This window comes from Petaurus breviceps, unplaced genomic scaffold (genome assembly GCF_028583685.1).
Source record: "Petaurus breviceps papuanus isolate PSGF00001 unplaced genomic scaffold, PetGlider_PUasm1.0 350, whole genome shotgun sequence".
Lineage (NCBI taxonomy): Eukaryota > Metazoa > Chordata > Mammalia > Diprotodontia > Petauridae > Petaurus > Petaurus breviceps.
The window spans coordinates 1,498,395-1,518,486 of NW_027186199.1; the positions used below are offsets into that span (position 1 = coordinate 1,498,395).

At 47.1% G+C, this 20,092-nt stretch overlaps 1 protein-coding gene across 4 annotated transcripts in view; it reads left to right on the forward strand.

Annotated features, from left to right (window-relative positions):
- The first annotated feature begins 1,062 nt into the window (after positions 1-1,062).
- PLEC (plectin) overlaps positions 1,063-20,092 on the forward strand; it is a 115,235-nt gene continuing 96,205 nt past the window's right edge. The window contains exons 1-2 of one of the 4 annotated variants that reach the window (XM_069097060.1): positions 1,063-1,273; positions 2,832-3,030. In XM_069097060.1, coding sequence (XP_068953161.1) covers positions 2,838-3,030 — 193 coding nt within the window. In that variant the 5' untranslated portion in view covers positions 1,063-1,273; positions 2,832-2,837. Of the gene's footprint in view, positions 1,274-2,553; positions 2,602-2,831; positions 3,031-6,139; positions 6,358-20,092 lie in introns of those variants that run through there. The other 3 variants (XM_069097071.1, XM_069097061.1, XM_069097066.1) reach the window with 3 other exon arrangements.

Below are 20,092 nucleotides of genomic sequence, written 5' to 3' on the forward strand. Positions count from 1 at the left end.
AGGTGGTTGTAGTTCATAAATAGCAGAACAGCTTCTGATTTGGGGGTGAGGTGGGACTGGGAAGAAATCGTATTTTATTGAGTATAATTATTATACAGAGTAAAATGTTCTTGGGTGTATGAGGGCCTCATAACAATTACCACTGCCACTGAATGTCTTTAAGATTAAGGTATTGCACAGTAACAGGGTACCCCCTAAGCCAAGGAAACCACCACCACCCAAATCTGGTTGAGTGCTGGTGTGTGATTATCCTGGGATTGAGCAATTATGTTAGTCTGTGTATCCTAGTTGTTGCTGGGTGTGTGTGATTGTGTCAAACTGTGGTGGTCACTCTTGGGGGTAAGGAAGTTGATGGTGCCAGAATGAGCATTGCTTCGGCTCAGAAAAAGGTTCAGAGCTCTGCTGAAGAAGATACCACAGAAGGTACAGAGACTACCCCTCCCCTGATCACCTCTAGTCCCTTCCTAGGTGCCAGTCACGTTAATCACCAACCAGGAGAGGGACAGACAGATTTATTGATACATAATGATAAACCCATCACAGAGACACAGTCTACCTTCGAAGGGTCACAGCATTATCAACACATACTGGATGAGCCACTGTCACAGACACACCGACAGCCACACATCCAGGGAAACATTGTCACAGACACCAGGCTCACACCCAAGGACATCACATGCAAAACACACACCAAGGATACACTATCACACTATCACAGACAGAGGACACACACAGACACATACCTGGGGACATGTCACACCCAGGGACATAGTGACAGACACAAGACCGAGGAGTTACTGTCACACCAAAGAAACATGGACATCCACTGAGGGATTCAGACAAAGACCCACTGCTGCCGAGGCACTCTCACACACAATCGGTGACACCCGGACCTAGTGACAGGCGCACACACAGTGACACTTTCACTTCCTGGCACACACAGGCCCTGGCGTGCACACACACGGGCAGGCGGGCTCATCCAGACACTGACTCCCCTCAATGATTCCCCCCACCCCCAACACACCCATAGTCACAGACACACACCCGCCCCACGCACCCCCAGGGGCGGGGCTCCGGCCTCACACACACCCTGCGTTTCCCACTCCCCCCGCCTTTGCTCCCTGCTCCCGGCTCACCCGCCCCGAGACTGGGGCTGCAGCGCCCGCGCTGAGCAGAGCCGAGACATACCCGACGAGCCCAAGGGCTGAGCCGAGCTGAGCCAACCCAGCTGAGTCGAGCATCGGCTGCGGCGGCAGAGCCAGCGGCGAGCCAGGTGCGTAGTGCGTCTACTGCAGGAGGCCAGCTGCTGGGGGCTGCGGGGAGGGAAGGGTGTTACAGGGGCTACGGAAACATCTTTGCTAGGGGGTCAGACTGTGAAGAGTCCTGGACTCAGGGTGGACCCCTTCCCCTCCTTTGCCTCCTCCCCCTCTTACTGCAGCCGGCCTAGGAAGGAGGACCCCCACCCCCACCCTGCTCCCTTTCTCCTAGGTCTTTGGGGTACATCCCCAGCTTCTCTTTCCCCAAGGTCCCCCAGTCCCTCCGATCCCTTCCCCCCCTCCCCGCCCGGACAGTCGACTTCGTTGTTCGTTTCCCCCTCCCTATCCCCATCTTCGTCCAGGCCCGCTACTGAAGCTGCCCCCTTCCCTCCCTCCCGGGCTGCTGCTCCTGCTCCTCCCAACGCTGCGGAGACTGCAGGGGCCGGGGGCGGGCCCGGGGGCGGGACAGGGGAGGGGAGGAGGGACCCTCCAATCGACCTGGACTGAGGCGCAGCGCCTGGGGGATCCCTACAGAATCCCAAAGTTCCTTCAGGCCTGCCCAGGGCTTGGGGTGGAGACTGGGGGAGGGACAATTGGGTTAGTCCCAGATTCTGCCTCGTCCCCCTTCTCCACACAAGTGCTGGGTCAGGCAGTCACATAACACCCATTGTGTCTGCAGAGGTGACCCCGCCTCTGGGCTTAAGCTCGGGGTCTCAGACAGAGCTCCATTCACCCCCTTCTTTCCATCCTTCCCCCCTCCTGACAATTGCCCCTCCTTTGGGGAGCAAAGCAAGCTTTTGCCACAGCCCGGGCAGCATAGCCTAGCTAATGATGGTCTATGTATAGGTATATTTGCGTCTAATATCTGAGTGCATTCCATTGTGTGAGAATGTGTTTGTGAGGATGTGATAGGGTGGACATTGTGATGGTATCTGCGTACGTGTGTACAGTAGTGTGTACATGCAGTTGTGTGCCTGTATGTATTTGCAGATTGGGGGGGGGGAGGTGACAGCCTCCGTCACACATTGCACTGGAGGGTGTTTGGGGTGTTGGGGGGCAGGGCTTGTTAAGAGGGGGTGGGGCTAGGACCTCACGTGGTGATGCCAATGCAGGCTGTGGGGCTCCCACTCCTGCTCAGAGCACTATTTTTAGGACTTTACTGCAGTCAGAGGCTGAGACTACAGAGCCCCCTTTCCTCCTTCCCCATCCCCCACCTCCCCATGTCCAGGTGATGGGGCAGGGTAAAGTGGTCGTCTTGCAGACAGGTCAATTTACAGCTGAGAATATTGGTGTTTAGGTAACAAGGTTGGAGAGTAGAGTTGGAGAGTCTGATGAAAGACAAAGGGTAAGTCCAAATGTGTAGGGGTACATCTCTAGCTGGTGGTAGTAAGGGAAAGGTGGGTAGCCTCTGGGTGATAGAGCAAGGATAATCATCCATCTGGGAGAAAGTTTGGGGGAGTGAGTGTCAGCATATAGATGGGGTTTGGGGGAGAAAGGATTGGGGATAGGGATGTTTCTGGGTGATGAGATTAATGCTATTCCTCTGAATAATTCTTCCCTTCCACCTTTCGGCAGGTGGCCATGTCTGGGGAAGGCCCGGAACCTCGAGGTTCTGGGGATGAGAGCTCCAGTGGGGGCAGCAGCTCTCCCAGCCCTGGAGACACTCTGCCTTGGAATCTTGGGAAAACTCAAAGGAGCCGCCGAAGTGGAGGAGGTTCTGCTGGTAATGGCGGTGTCCTGGACCCTGCTGAGCGGGCAGTCATCAGAATCGCAGGTACAGAGAGAGCTGGGGACGTTTTTGCATTTCTGGTATGGGGACATGTGTGGTTACCCTATCATTGGTGCTGTTCTAAGGATCATTTCATTACAGATGTGAGAGTGTTTGGGGATGTCTTGGGTCATCTCATCAGAAGTGCTGGGATCAGAAGTACAGGGGAATCATTTTGTCATAAGCAATCACATAGGGGTGCAATCACAGTGTATGGGGCAATGTGGGAGATCATCTCATCATAGGTTTAGGGTCCTTGAGATCATCCTGTCACAGTTTTGGGTGTATCTGGGACTGTCCTATCACAGGTAGTGATGTGAGAGAGTAAAAGGGATGATGGCAGGTATCAGCCTATTTATTGTAGGTAAAGGGCCAGAAGACAGAACAGTTAAGGGAAGTGGCATTGTATAGCAGAGTCCTGGATTTAAATCATGATACCTGGCTTCAAACCCTAGCTCTGATACTTACTAGCTTTGTGAGCCTTGGCAATGGTTTCATCCCTTAGCCTCAGTTTCTCATCTGAAAAAATGGGAATGTTTTGTTATCTGTATAATAGGGGTAACACTTACCTCATTCATTTAATGCAACAAGCATTTATTGAGTGCCTACTGTATGCAAGGTCCCATCTCCTAGTCATCCCAAATTGAACATGTTCAAAATAGAACTCATTTTCTTCATCCCCAAACCTACCCCTCTTTTGAACTTCCCTGTTACTATTAAGTAATATTACCTATTACCATCATCCTTCAAGTCACCCGTGTTCTCACTCATCCCCTCTCCATATCCATTCAGATGCCAAATAATGTAATTTCTACATTTACAGCATCTTTCACATGTATTCCCTCCTGTCACTCACATAGAAACCACCCTGTTTCAGGCCCTATTCACTTCTCATCTGTACTATTTCAATGTCCTCCTCTTTGGTCTTCTTGCCTCAAGCTTCTCCCCACTTCAATCCATTCTCCACACAGTCACCAAAGTGATCTTCCTAAAACACAGGTTTGATCATGTTACTCCCCTGCCCAATAAACTACAGTGGCTCCCCATTGCCTTTAGGAGTAAATATAAAATCCTTTCTTTGACTTCTACATCTTTTCTCTACCTGGCCCCTTCCTACCTAACCAATTTTCTTACACATTACTTTCCTCATACTCCGAGATCCAGCCATATTGGCCTACTGTATTTTCCACACACACAATACTCCCTGTCTTTGCACTAGCTGTCCCTTGTGGGTAGAATGTACCTTCTCCTCAATTCTGCCTCTTGGAATTCCTGGTTTCCTTCAAGATTCAGCTCTGGTACCCCTTTCTATATGACATCTTTCCTGATCCCTCCAGCTGTGAGTGTTCTCCCTCCACATTGACTTAATTATATGTATGCATAACTATGTGTTACACACACACACACACATAGAGAGTCTAGTTGGTACATTGGATAGAGCACTGGACCTGGAATCAGGAAGACCTGAGTTCAAATCCAGCCTTTGATACTTACTAACTTTGTGAACCTGGGCAAGTCACTTAACCTCTGTTTGCCTCAATTTCCTCACTTGTAAAATGTGGATAATAATAGCAACCTACCTTTACGGTAATTGTGAGGATCAAATAAGATAATATTTGTAAAGTTCTTTGCAAAATTTAAAGTCCTATGTTCCTATACAAGCTGTCCCATTAGAAGTTAAGCTCCTTGAGAAGAGGCACTATTGACCTTTTGTCTTTTTATCTGCCACACAAAGCCCATGACTTTCCAGGTACCAGTCCATTGCTTATTGATTGATTGCTAGGGGCTGGGAGATAGGAAGACAAAAACAGAACACTCCTGGCCCTGAAAAGGCTTACATTCTACCAAGGGGGATCCTACATGTGGTTTTCATATCTGACTCTTTGTGATCCCATTTGGGTTTTTCTTGGCAGAAATACTGGAGTAGTTTGCTCTTTCCTTCTCCAGCTCATTTTACAGATGAGGAACTGAGGCAAACTGGGATGAGTGACTTGCCCAGGGCCACACAACTAATAAATGTCTGAGGCCAGATTTGAACTCAGGAAGATGAGTCTTTTTGACTTCAGAGCCAGCACTTTATCCACTCACTGTTGAATCCACCTAGGATTCAAACATACATACATATAAATACAAAAAATACATACTAAGTAAATACAAAGTCATTTCCAGGGAGTAGGAAAAGCATTATCAACTTGGGGGATCAGGGAAGGTCTCCACTTCATGGTGACACCTGAGCTGAGACTTTGAGGGAACCTAGGGGTTCCAAGAGACAAGAAGGGGGCTCCTATAAGGAAAAGACCTTGGTAAAACTTTCTAGAGAAATGAGTTTTTATAAAGCTGTGAATATATAGGAAGAATAATTGGGGATACTTTTTGAGAGGGTCTGGATCCCAAATTCTTTAATGGGATTTGTGGGGCCATGTTAGGACTCTATGTGTGAGCTAGGCACCTTACCAAGGTCAAGGTCTTGGATTTCATTGGTCTAGGAAGGAGTAGGTCACTAACCTGCTATCAGGGGTCATTCAATCAGCAGCTTTAACAGTAAGGGAAAGGAGAAATGTAGAAAACTCGGTCACCTAAGACTAGACTAGGCAGAGGTATAGCCTTAGTCTTGACTTAGCCCGGCTCTATTTCCCCAGAGATCGCAGAGGGTGTATAGAGAGACTTGAGTCTTGGCTAGAGGAGTGGCGGGGGTCTCACATGGCTGGTGAGGATGAAGGGGAGGGGAGGGGGGAGATGTCAGGAGGGGAGGAGTCAGCAGGAGGACTGCCAGGAAGTCTGGAAGTCCCCAATCTCTCCCCGCCTACTCCCACCCCCTCCAGGGATAAGAGATCAACTCTTCACCCTTTCCTTTCTGGAACCCAGGAGTCCTGAGTCCCAACGCACTCACTCCTGGGCAATTGGGCTAAGGAACTGGGAGCAGGGTGGGCAGAATTCACTGTCTGTGGCCCGGTCGGTGTTAGGGGTCTGGGTCAGCTTGTCCGGTGTCCGGTGTCTGCCCCGCCCCCAGGCTCTGCCTCCCCTCCCCCCCCCCAGCTCGTGGGGCATCCTGGGTGCCGGGGGCGGAGCTCGGGGGCGGAATCATCCCCCCTCCCCTGGTGACACCGAGTCCCCTCCCTCGCTGCCTCAGGCGGCTCCTTTAAGAGACTGAACGGGCTGGACTAAGGGACAGAGCCGGGCCGGGTTGGGGCCGAGCTGTGCAGGACAGAGAGATCGTCCTCCTCTTCCACCTCATTTAGTCCCATCCCGCCATGGCGGACTACGGGCTGCCCCCCCAGCCAGAGGAGCAAGACTTCATCCAGGCCTATGAGGAGGTGCGGGAGAGGTACAAAGGTAGGGCTGGACACTCGGACCCCTCTGGACACGCCCCTTCATAGTCTGACTACCCTGGCACACTGACCCTCCTGGACCAACTTGACATCCTGACCCTTCCAGATAGACCACCCAGACACCCTGACCCTTCTGGACAGCATGACCACCCTGGCTTGCTGAACCTTTAGGACAAACTGATCACGCTGCCCCAACTGGACTAACTTGATACCCTGACCCATCCGGACAGACTGACTACCCTAGCACATTGACCCTCGTGGACCACGCCGGGAGACCTTTGGTCACATGTAGGGCAGACTGAGGAGGCTGGAATTAGCTCTGTACGCTAACCCTCAAGGCAGACTGACTACGTGGGCCATACTGAGCGCCCCAACATGCAGACCACTCAGGACACACCGACCATATAGGAAGGGTCACCCTGACGGACACATGGACCAGCTCTGATACACTGACCCTAATAATGGACAGTGACCAGCGGGGACACTCAGAATAGGCTGACCCTCATGGACAGTAAGCCCTCTTCCCAAACACAGGGACCTCCCTAGACAGGCTTACAGCTTGGCCTCACTGATCAGCCTCCTGTGCCCCTCGAAGTTCCCCAACTCCAAGAAATCCAGAGCTCAGGGCCTGGCAGCCCTGCGCGCCAGGGAAGGGAAAACAGAGGACTAGAGAGGGCTTGGTTCCGCGCAGCAGGTCATTCCCATAATAGGACATAGGAGCGCCGCAGCCAGGCAGGGGGATGGGGAGGGGGTGCAGTCTGAGCGCGGAGGGAGGGGGGGACGAGTCGGGGTTCGGACCTGGCACCCAAGACCTCCCGAGGGCCAGGCCAGCGGCTTGGGCTCGGGGTTCAGTGCCTGTCCAGTCTGTCCAGCCACGGACACGTGGGACACAGGCCGGGGGGCGGGGTCATGGCTGGACCAAGCAGGGAGCTGGGGGAGGGGGTAGAGGAGGCGGCACCTCTTGCTGGAAACTGTGGGAGTTCCGGGACCCTTCGTCTCTTTGAGGGTCGAGTCTGGGGGGAACATTGGTGGGAGGAGGGGGGCGGAGGTCTCTGAGCTGTCCAGTTGCCTCCCTGCTTTGGGCCAGCACCCTGGCGGCGCTCCATCCTCCTCCTTCCCTCCCTCCTATTTTCCCACCCTCCGGGTGTGTGCGCGTAGCTCACATAGTTACTGTCTCTGCTCACCTCCCAAACTAGCTCCTGTCCTTCCCGCCCCCGTCCTGGCCACGCTCAGCACCCCTTGGCCCCCTTCCCCCCCATGGTGATGACTACCCCCGCCTCCCCCGCACCTGCTCTCTCTTTCCATTCTCCCCACCCCACCCCACCCCTGAGCCTTCTCAGGGGCTTAATACACATTTATTGAATTGCACTGGTTCCTCCACCACGATTTTTCCTCCCTTCCATGCCACCACTCACACTCCAAAAATCTCGTCCCCTCCCCGCCCCCCCTCCCACTGGGGTTGTCCAATATTCCCTTCTTCTTGATTTCCCTAAACTCTTCATAGTTTAGTTCCTTTGCTGTAAGTCCAATATCCCAGCTCTAGTTCCTTTCCTGAGGAACTTATTTGAATTCAATTTAGGTCAAAGAGCATTTATTGAGCTCTTACTGTATACAAGGTGCTATGGGGAACACCATGACAAAAAGGAAACGAACCTTGACCTTATTGAGCCTACATTCTACTGGAATAAAGAGATGGGAGGGGGGTAGAAGGACAGACCTTGGAATGAGGAAAACCTGGGTTGAATCCTGCCTCTGACACTTAGCCACCTTAACCAAGGGCAAATCACTTAACTTCCCAGTGCCCCTGTAAGTGATAAGATCTCAGCTTTAGACTAAGGCAAAGTCATAAATCTCAGAGTCTGAAGAGCTCTAGGTATCTAGAGAATACTAGGCTTGCCACCCGAATACTCATTATCATTAGTTCAAATCCTGCCTCAGATACTTGCTAGCTGTGACTCTGGATCGGTCATTTCACCCTGTTTGCCTCAGTTTCCTCATCTGTAAAATGAGCTGGAGAAGAAGGCAAACCATTCCAGTATTTTCCTGAAGAAAACCCCAAATGAGATGACAAAGCTTTGGACGGGACAGAGTAATTCCAGAACTAGTCAAGCCCTCACACCCCCTCTTAAAGTAAAACAATTTCACTGATCCATCTCCATATGATCATAGTATTATTAGCATTTGTTGACTAAGGAAATACATGAGGGAAAGCTACCATGAATTTGAGTATGTTATTAAATGAATTTATGTTATTCATTGCAGCAAAAACTTATGAGAGGGTGGCTATGTAGTGCAGTGAATAGAGCACTGGCCCTGGAGTCAGGAGGACCTGAATTCAAATATGACCTCAGACACTTAACACAAAAACTAGCTGTATGACTTTGAGCAAGTCACTTAACCCCAGTTGCCCTCCAAAAAGCAAAAACAAACCCAAAAACTTATGAGAAAGGTAATAACACATATTCAGGATACTAACAGTAGCAAGGTAGTGCAGTGGCTAGAGTACGAGGGCTGGCATCAGGAAGACTTGAGTTCAAATGCAGCCTCAGATACTCTCTATCTGTGTGACCCTGCGTAAGTCATTTAACCATTATTTGTCTCCTCCACTATAAAATGGGGATAATAACAGCACCTACAGCACAGCATTGTTGTCAGAATAAAATTAGATAAGTGCAATGTGCTTAGCATGGTGCTATAGAAATGTTAACTATTATTGTTATATATTTATTTATAAAAGGTATGTTTGTTATGCTGAATGACTTAATGTCATTTTGATAATTGATCCCTGCAATCACTCCATCCCCAAAGTCCATAAGATGGGAATCAGTTGATCAAGTTTCAGGCCCTCAGTTTTTATAAATAAGGAAACTAAGGCTCAGAAAAGTTCAGAGACTCACCAAGGGCACACAGTAAGTCATAGAGGCAATACTTAAAACCCAGATAGATCTCTTGAGCTTGTCCTCCGTGTTCTCCTGAAACTGCTGTCTCAAATGATCTATTATTAATTGTCCAGTGCAGTGGCCTTTTCTCACTCATCCTCCTTGACCTTTCTGCTGCATTTGACTCTGTTGACCACCCCCTCCTTCTAGATGAGCTCTCCTTTCATTCCCCTTTGAGATGCCACACCCTTCTGGATTTGACTCATTCACTGGTTTCTCCCCCTTCTTTCTCCTGCTCCCCCTCAAGTGAAGGAATTCCCTAAAGCTTGGTGCTTTATCCTCTTCTCTGTGCAAATACTCCCTCAGAGGTCTCCCACAGCTTCAGCTACGTAGCCACCACCTTTCCAGATGACCCTAAATCCATCTCTCCAGCCTCATCTGAGCTGTTGATATACATTTCCAACTGCCTGTCAAACATTTCCACTGGTTCCTCAAACTCAACATGTCCCAGACTCAGTCAGTGTCTCTCTTCCTGAATCCAGCCCTCTCCCTGACTTCACTGACATTGTCTGTGGCACCACCATTCATCCAGTCTCCCTTATTCCAAACTTTGGAGTTATTTTGGATTTTTTTCTTGCCCTCACCACTCTTATCAAATCAATGACTAAAGCCTGCTAATTCCATGTCCCAAGTCCATCCTCTTCTTATTCCCACTCTATACAAGACTTCTTGACATCTTATTTGGATGATTACCAATGGGTCTTCTTGCCTCTACTTTCAGCATTTTCCAGTCCATCTTTCATATTGCCACCACACTTAGCATCAGGGATGCTAAATGTCTTGCTGAGCATCATACTGTCATAGGGGCAGAATATAGTCCCTTTGACTCCAAATCCCATGCTATTTTTTTTTTTTTGCCTTTTGGAGGGCAGTTGGGGTTAAGTGACTTGCCCAAGGTCACACAGCTAGTTAAGTGTTAAGTGTCTGAGGTCGAATTTAAATTCAGGTCCTCCTGACTCCAGGCCTGGTGCTCTATTCACTGCGCCACCTAGCCACTCTCCCATGCTGTTTCTACCATACCACTCTGCAACATAAATGTGGTCCAATCACTCTGTTTCAAAGTCTTCTTCAGTGGGGGTGGCTCGGTGGCACAGTGAATAGAGCACTGGCCCTGGAGTCAGGAGGATGTGAGTTCAAATTCGGCCTCAGACACTTACTAGCTGTGTGACCTTGGGCAAGTCACTTAACCCCAATTGCCCTGCCTTCCCCCCTTCAAAAAGCAACAACAACAAAAAAAGTCTTCTTCAGTGGCCCCCTAATGTTCAATCTTTTCTGATTCAAAGCCTTACCTGACCTGGTACTAGTTTCCCTGTCCAGGGTTTATCTCAAACTAATCTGCTCCGTGTATTCTGTTAATTGTCTAGCTAAACCCAACAACTCTTTGCCCTACTCCCCTGGTCCTCCCCCATACCTCGAGTGTCCCTGCTTTTGCCTTTGTTTGTATGATTCCTTGGCCTGGAATGTCCTCCCTCTGCCTCCTTGCCCAGGATTCCAGCCCAGCCTTTAAAGGCCAACTCAAGTGCACCTTCTCCTTGAAGTCTTCTCCGAACCTCCCAGTTGGTAATGACCTTCCTTCCATGAACCCCTCGTAGCCTTCTACTTGTATCTATGTGATACAATTATCAGGCAGTGCTGTGTGTCATGCCTCTGAGTCCCAGCAGGGCATGGACCCCGGCTCACTGAAACTTTGTAGCCTTCCCAGTCCTCAGCAGAATGCTCTGTACACAGGAGGGATTTAATAAATGCTTGTTGAACTGAACTGACTGGAATTCACAGTCTAGTAAAGGGGTCACAAGATGTACACTAATGTAAAATAAATGCAGTGCATGCAACAGGGGCACAGTGTGTCGTAGTGGATAGAGAACTGTCCTTGAACCTCCGCCGAGTCCTTGCCATAGGGCCCTCAGGAAAACTAAGACTTTATGCTTCGGATTTGTTCAGTGGGTGGAGCTCCCGGGAGCTTGGAGCTCTGACAAAATCACAGGTCTGACTCACGGCCCCCTTCCCCAAGAAAAAGGTGTAGTGTAGAGAAGGATGCATGAGAAGGGGCTTAGTGTTTGGGAAGGTTCATTACAGCCTCCTGGATCCTCCCTGGGCCGAGCCTGCCAGCACCAAGATTCTTGCACTCAGCACTGTGTCTCCGAGGTTTTCTGGCTTTGAGAATGATGGTGTTACTGGCAGAACAGAAGGGAGTCAAGGTCCCTGAGTGGCCCCCTGGCCCTTGCCCATAGACAGAAGCATCTCTTGCCCAGCCATCTTATTATCTCCAGCAGCCTTGTGTGGTGCCTGTTTGGGCTGGAGGAGAAGGGAGGGAGAGGCCCCATTCCCAGTCCAGCCCTGAGTGCTCCAGGGATTCTCTCCCCCTCCTCCTACTCCAAGCACCAAAGCCTGTATTTGGTGCCTGCCTCTTGGCTCTCCCTGGATGAACTGACCATTCCCCAGTTGGTCTTCAGTCAGCTGCCTCTCAGGTAAGGCTGGGACTCCTTCTCAGATAATGAAGTGTGAACGGCTCCTGGTCCCTGGTCTCCAGTTAATGATGATCATGATGATAATCATGTATAGTTCTGCAAAGCACTTTACAAATATTTATCTCATTTAGTCCTCACCGAAACCCAGGATGATAGTACTAGTATTATCCCCATTTTATAGATGAAAAAACTGAGCTGGGGTGACTTGCCTAGGGTCACAGAGCTAGGAACCATCTGAGACTAGATTTGAACTCAGGTCTCTCTCAGTCCAGGCCCAGTGCTCTATCCACTGGGTCACCAAGGACAGGTAGAACTGGGGGACTTGGAAGAGTCCTCAAGTAAACAACAAATCAATTGAAACTTCACTTGATGTGTCCAATCAATGAAACTAGCTTTTCTTAAGCTCTTACTGTGTACCAAGCACTGCTCTAGGGACAAGGGTATACAAAATAAAAGTGGACTGGTCTCTGTATTCTTGGAGCTTAAATCCTCTGGTGGTGGGGAGACGATACGTATATATATGAGTATATATAAAGTATATGCAGAATAAATTCAAAACAGTTTTGTGAGGAAGGTACTAGAAGCTGGGGTAGGGGTAGGCAGGAGTAGATCATGAAAGACCTTTAGGCAGAAGATGGTCTTTGAGCTGGGCTTTAAAGGATACTAGGGGGCCTAAGATGGGGGCAAAGAGAGAGTGCATTGCAGACCTGGAGAACAGTCGATACAAAGACCCCAAGGCCAGAGAGGCAAGCTAAGCTCAGGCCTGGGGAGAGGAAGGGACAAAAGATCAGGACCCTGCTCAGCCTTGCCCTCCCCACACTGCCCTGCCCTCCAGAGTTCACTGTGGAGTTGGGAGATCTCCATTCATCTCAGTTCACCCAGTGCAGCTCAATTCCTCATTATCAAAGGAGTTACTTAGTGCCAGAGGGGACCTTACAGATCATCTGGGCTAACCCCTTCATTTTCCACGTTGGAAAACTGAGGCTAAGGCAGGCAGCTATGTGGCACAGTGGATAGAATGCCAGTCCTGGAGTCAAGAAAGACCTAAGTTCAAATGAAGCCTCAGGCACTTGCTAGCTGTGTGACCCTCATTTAACATCTCTGCCTCTGTTTCATTAACTGTAAAATAGGGATAACAATGGCTTCAGTGAGGACCTAATTGGATAATATTTGTTACGAATTTATCATAGAACGTGGCTCATGGCTTAACAAATGCTTCCTGCTTGTTTCCTTGAGTCAAGGTTAGAAAAGTAGGAGGGAGCTGAAAGTGGATTTGTACCCCAGTTCAGGGTTTTTTCCATTCCATTTCATAGCCTGTTCATTTCAGGCACCCACTATATCCAAGGCACTTGATACTAGGGATATAAATGTAAAATATGCCATAAGCTTCCCTCAAGGGGGGTTACACTCTGATAGGAAGATAAGACATGCATACACATAACTATAGGTTTGAAAGTGTTAAGTATATCAAATGAAATAATAGTTGTAAAGTGTTTATTTAGCACAGTGCCTGCGTCATAGTAGGCTCTTAATGCTTATTCCCTTCTCCTCCATTATCACCCCCTCCTCCCTTAGAAACTGGCCCAGTGAATACAGTGCTAAATTTGGAGTCAGGAAGACCTCATGCCTTAACCTCTGCCTGACTCGGTTTCCTCATCTGTAAAATGAGAGTAATAATAGCACCCACTTCTCAGTGTTATTGTGGTAAGGTGCTCCACAAATATTAAAGTACTACATAAATGCTAGCTATTATTATTAGACTTTTTCTGCTTGACCTTGGTGTTATAGGGAAAGTGTTACATTTGGAGCTTGGAAAGGTTTTCAAATCTGGATTGTGCTTGATTTCTACTGATGTACTTGATTTCTACAAGTCCTTTCTGGCTGGGGAAGGTTGAGGAAATGCATCAGGGAAGGAATAACACCTGAACTGGAGTCACTTTCTTTATAGGAAGGGAAGATTTTCCACATGCTGAAATAAGGAGGAAGTGCATTCCAGACACAGATGAATGCCCTGGGGTGGGGTAAGGGTAGTGCCAAGTCAGAGATCATAGTTGGGCACCTTTATGGTCATACCCCTCCCTCTCATTTTCTAAATGAGGGAAATGAGGCCCAAGGGCAAGTAACATTCCCAGGGTCACATAGATAGTAAATGACAGAGTCAGGATTTGAATCCAAGACCTCTGTCTCCAAAACCAGTACCCTTGACATTCACCTCACTACCAGGGGCAATGATTGCCTTTGGTCTCTGGCCAGGCAGTGTGCTAAGTGCTTTACAAATACTTTACTGGAGGGCAGGGCAATGTGGGGAGGGCATTTATCATCTCATCTGACTCTCAGAATAACACTGTGAGGTAGTTACTATTATTGTCCATGTTTTATAGGTGAGGAAACAGAGGGAAATAGAGGTTAAGTGACTTGCCCAGGGTCATACAGCCAATATGTGTCTAAGGTCAGATTTGAACTCATTTTTTCCTGATTCCAGGCCTGGTACTCTATCTGCTGCACCATCTAGCTGCCCCTCCCCTTATATAATGAGTAGTAGTAATAGTAGTCAGTATTCATATAACACTAAACTTTGCCAAACGTTTTACATGTTAACTTGTTTAATCCTTACAGCAACCTTGGGAGATGGGTGCCATTGTTGTTCAGTCATTTCAGTCATGTCCAACTTTTCATTATCCCATTTGAAGTTTTCTTGGTATACTGGAGTGGTTTGCCATTTTCTTCTCTACCTCATTTTACAGGCAAACAGGGTTAAGTGACTTGCCCAGGGTCTCATAGCTAGTAAGGAGGAATTTGTATTTTGTTGAATTCCAGTCCAGGAAATAGCCTAAAGGTGTGGTCGTGAGAGAGGGCCAGGCATCATATGAGCAACTGAGATTTGTACATAGACAGCAGGGCTTTGTCTCCTCTTTTGTGTCATTCACTGTGATGGAGCCTGTGGACCCCTTCTCACAATCATGTTTTTAAATGCATTAAAATATATAGGATTACAAAGGAAACAAATTATATAGAAAATACATTTATCAAAATATGTTTTAGAAACAAGTCTGCAGACCCCAGGTTATGAACCATTCATTGGATTAATGGAAGAATTCTGAAATAGAGTTAGGAAGAATATTAGCTCTGAGATCAGAAAGGGTGATAGGAGGTCACTCACCCCATGATTTCACTTGATATAGGGAACTCCTGGGTAAGGAAACTCCCTTTACAAATATGAGGCGGCATTTTCTTTGTAGCTCATGGGAACTGCCTAGAGCAGTAGTTTTAAACTCAGATAGAAACAGGGGCTACTTCCCTGGGAGCAGCCTGTTGACTTAGTTTTAAAATGTAATATTATCTATGTATTATTGTATTTTTATTTATTTTGTTAAATATTTACCAATCACATTTTGATCTGCTTTGGGCAGTCAGTGTTGTGGGTCATATGAAGCCTGTCACTTAGTTGCTTGACATCTCTAACCTAGAGTACTGAGAAACTAAATGATTTGCCCAGAGCCTTGGATGTCAGGGATGGGATGGGACTTGAATGCCAGTCTTCATGGCTCTGCATTTGACTTTCTGCACATTATATTATAACCCTGTTACCCTCTTTATGTCCCTAGGCAAATCCCTGGGCCTCAGTTTACTCATTTGTAAAGTGAGGTTTTGAACTAGATGATCTCTGGGGTTCCTCTAACTCTAGATCCCATGATCCTGTAATGGTGTCAGACTATAGAGGGCCTTGAATGACAGATAAAGGCATGTGTACCTTTAGAAGGAGACTTTTGAGCATAGGAGGGATGTGACCAAGTCCATGCATAAAGAAAATTAATCTGTCAGGAGTAAAAAGAATAGATTTGAGGGAAGAAGACCTTAATAAGAAGGCTACTGCAATAGTCCAGGGATGTGGAACCATGGACCTATCCTATGGTGGTGGCAGCAGAGGTAGAAAGGAGGACACAGGTGTAAGAAATGCCCTGGAAGAGGAATAAGTAAGATTTAGTAATGGGCAGATTTGATTTGAGAAGTGAGAGAGAAGAGTCAAAATCAAGCCCAAGGTAACAGACATAGATGGCTGAATGGTGCTGCCACTGACACTCACAACAAGTGAAAAGAAGAAATTGGTTTGGGGGAAAGATAATGAATTTGGTTTGCGACATGTTGAGTTTAGGTGATGGTGGGTAGAATGTCCAGGTAGAAATGCTCTTGGAGGTGTGGGTCTTTAGTTCCAAAGAGAAGTCAGTGCCAGGGGAAAGGCCAGGGAATCATCTGGATAGAGGTGATAGATGGAGCCATGGAAATGTCATGAAGTGTCTGAGGTAGAGAGAAGAGGAAGAAGCCAAGGAGAGATTCTTGGGGAGTTGTTCAGTCGTTCCAGTTGTACCCTACACTTTGTGACCCTATTTGGGGTTTTCTTGGCTAAGATAATGGAGTGGTTTGTCATTTCCTTCTCTAGCTCATTTTACAAATGGGGAAACTGAGGCAAACAGGGTTAAATGACTTGGGTCATCCAGCTAGTGAGTATCTGAGATCAGATTTGAACTTGGATTTTCTTGACTCCAGGGCCAGCACTCTATCTACTCTGTAACCTAGCTGCTCAGTTTTGGGGGAGCTCCTATATTAAAGTATTAGGAAGAGGCCTAGGAGCCAGTGAGGCTGATCAAAGAGGCAGTTAGTGACTTGAAGGAGTAGCAAAATGAGGCATCTCAGAAGTGCCCAGAAAGGCAGTATGCAAAAGGAAGGAGGTGGTCCAGTGTCCAATCCTATAAAAAGGTCAAAGAGGATAAGGACTGAAAAAAGGCCACTGGAAAAGTTGAATAACAATAGGAGGCTGTGTATGGTGAGAGCTCCATATCTTGGTTCAGATCAAGCTTATTTGATTCCAAATTCATTCCTACCACCAGACTTGGAGGGCCTGAGGCAGGGCCCCTGTCCATGCCTCCTGTTTTTCCCAAAAGGCAGAAAAAGAGAGAGCACAGTATAGCATCAAAGACTCTCAGAGTTATAATGGATGCCAAAGGTCACCTGGTGTCACTAAATCCAGAGCAACATCACGACATGCAGCCTTTGCCTGTAAGTGCCCAGTGATAAAGCTCAATTCTGTTCAAGAGCCCATGTAATACACAAGCCATTGTCCTTGGATCCATGTTGTCTAGTTGTGTCCAATCCTCTGTGACCCCATTTGGAGTTTTCTTGACAGAGATACTGGAGTGATTTGCCTTTTCCTTCTCCAGCTCATTTTACGGATGAGGAAACTGAGGCAAACAGGGTTAAGTGACTTGCCCAGTGTCACATAACTAGGAAGTGTCTGAGGTTGGATTTGAACTGGGAAAGATGAGTCTTCTTACTCCAGGCCTGACAGTCTATCCACTACAGTGCCATCTAGCTGTCCCTTGGATCCTAGGGCTGCAAATATAACTGAGCCAAGGACTGTTCTGAGGGAGGTTCTGATCAAATAGAAAGATAAAACATGGGCACAAATAACTTTAGTACAAGCTAGAATATGGCAGACTTGTGCTTAGCCTTGGAAAGAGGGCAGTGTAATGAGAAGAGCGACGACCACCCTCTAGAAGCAACCCATGCTGTTAAAAAAAGTTTTGTCGTTACCTTTTGGTTTTTACATCAGTTGTTCCAGACAGTCTCCTCCTCTCCCAGCGTTGTATTCTCCCTTCTTCATTCCAGTGTCCGAGAGCCGTAATTATTAGGAATTTTAATTTTGTGCTGAACTGAAATTTGCTTCATGTAACTAACACCCACCCCCATTACTCAATAATAAGAAGAACAATAAACAAAAACTCCCTGAAAGACCTACCCTCAGTCTGTATTTTGAGGGTGGGGAAATCAGCAAAGTAAAGGAAAGCTAGTCAGGGTGGTGTACCTTGGTGTCATTTGGTGGATTATCACTATCATCATCATTGTGTGAGACAGCAGAGAGTTAAGTTTCCACAGAACTGCTAGAAATTGCTGAAGCAAGACTGATAAGAAAGTTAGTAGACAGCAGATGTACCTGATATAGTTATTTATGATTTTTTTCTTTTGCTTTTTGGAGGGGGGAAGGCAGGGCAATTGGGTAACTTGCCCAAGGTCACATGGCTAGTAAGTGTTAAGTATGTGAGGCTAGATTTGCACTCAAGTCCTCCTGGCTCCAGGGCCAGTACTCTATGCACTGTACCACCTAGCCACCCCATAGTTATTTAGAATTATAGATGAGCCTTCATACCATTACTTTTGAGAACTAGATTGTGCAGTAGCTAGAGAGCTGGACTTGGCATCCGGGCGACCCAAGTTCAAATCCTGCCTCAGACACTTATTAGCTTTCTGGTCCTGGGCAAGTCACTTAATCTCCTTCAGCCTCAGTTTTCTCATCTATAAAATGGGAGATGATAACTGTACCTACTTCAGTGTTATAAGGTGAAATGAAATAATATTTGCAAAGCATTTTGCAAACCTTACTGTGCTATATAAATGCTAGTTCTTATGAATAAAACATGAATACAAATAACTCTAGTTACATAAAAAAAAAACAGTCATTTTGTCCAACTGCACAATAATCCACAGGTCATTAAGCATAAAAGAATTCTAGCAGGAGAGGAACTTGTCCCAGGATCAGTTCCATCTGAACTCTACTGAAAAGATGAGAAGAATGAGATTAAATATAACAGTAACAAGAAGAATATGTTTATATAGGACTTTATGTACATTATCTCAGTTCTGCCCTCCAGAGCTGAGTGGCCAGGCATAATCAATCCGTCTTCCACAGGACAGCCCTTGAGAAAGATGTTGTGTCCTCCCCAGATCTATTCATTTCCTTCAACATCTCCAAATATCCTCTAGGTCTTTGTATATTCTGGTCTCCAAGCTTCTCAAAATCCTGGGTGCCATTTTCTGGGTGTGCTTCAGTTTGTCAAAGTCCTGGTTTTGCTTTTGGCTTTTCTCTTTCTGTCTCTCTCTTTGTAATTAGCAGTGTTTGGCACATATATAATATAATGCTTATTGATTGATTTCCCCAAATGTGATGCCCAGAACTGAACGCAAAACTCTAAACTTGGTCTGGCTCTAGAGAGAAAACAGAACTATTGATCTCCTTCCTTCTGGAAAACAGGTTTCTGTTTAAGCAACCTAAGTTTGACTGAGCATGTTTGCCTGCCATATCATGCTTATGACTTACTGGGCTTGCTTGTGCAGTGTATTTCTCTAAACCTAAGCGAAGGACTTATTTCCTGAATTTCCATGGTCAAAGATTCCTCCCTCCTTGGCCAACCTCCAGGGGATGGGAATCTTCTTCTTTGTCAAAGTAGTCCTTGCCAGAACACACAGTCCATTATCAGCCCCATTTTCCTGTGTGGTAAAATCAACTCAAACTTGTACTTTGCTGCTCTGGCCTTCAATGGCCGATGGTCACGTCCATGGGGACCATTATGGAAGACATGGGCTAGAAGAACACAAGATGAGAAAGTATGGATGGGTTATGATCTACATCTTTTGAAGGTGTATCCCTTATAAACAGGGTAATGAATTTCCTGAAGCATCTGAATGAAGGATTTTGTATTGCTCCCTTTGTCTCTGTGTTATACCCAGCCTGTAGTTCTATCTTACTGGGATCTTTTGTTTTACCCACAAAGTTAATAAGCATGCTGTCTTATTGCACGAGGCAGCTAGGTGGTGCACTGAATAGAGTGCTGGACCTGGAGTACAAGTCTGGAGCCAGACTCAAGTTCAAATATGGCCTCAGTCATTTACTAGCTGTGTTACTCTGGGCAAATCACTTAACCTCTGTCTGCCTTAGATTCTTCTACTGTAAAATGCAGATAATTATAGCACCTATCTGTAGCAGCAAGCACCCCAAGCGTCCTCAGGGTTTGCTGCCAATACAGGTTCTTGGATCTGCTTTGATAAAGGAAAGCAACTCAAAATGGGTTAACAAGCTTACTTTAATCAGTCAAACATGTATCATTTACCTAGTTCAGGGGAAAAAGGTCAGCACCCCGAACTTCAGAATACACAGACAGAATTATCAAGTCAGAGAAACAGATCAAGTAGACAGATTTCCAAACTGTCCAACCATTACATCCATACCAAATCAACATCTGGATTTCAACATCTGGGTTTTTCAAAGGGGGGGGCCTCTGGACAACGGCTTCCCAGAATCCACATCAAATCACAGAACACTTCTCAAAGTGAGCCCCAAAACAAAGCTACACATCAGGGCTTATATAGCCTTCTCCTGGCTCAGAGAATGTAACAACCTTTTGGACCCACTGGCCAATCAAAAAGTATCTACTGAAAAACAAGCCTCCCACCCCAGGCTCCAGGTGCACTTTAGCCTAGGGGCAGGGAAGATCTTTAAAAT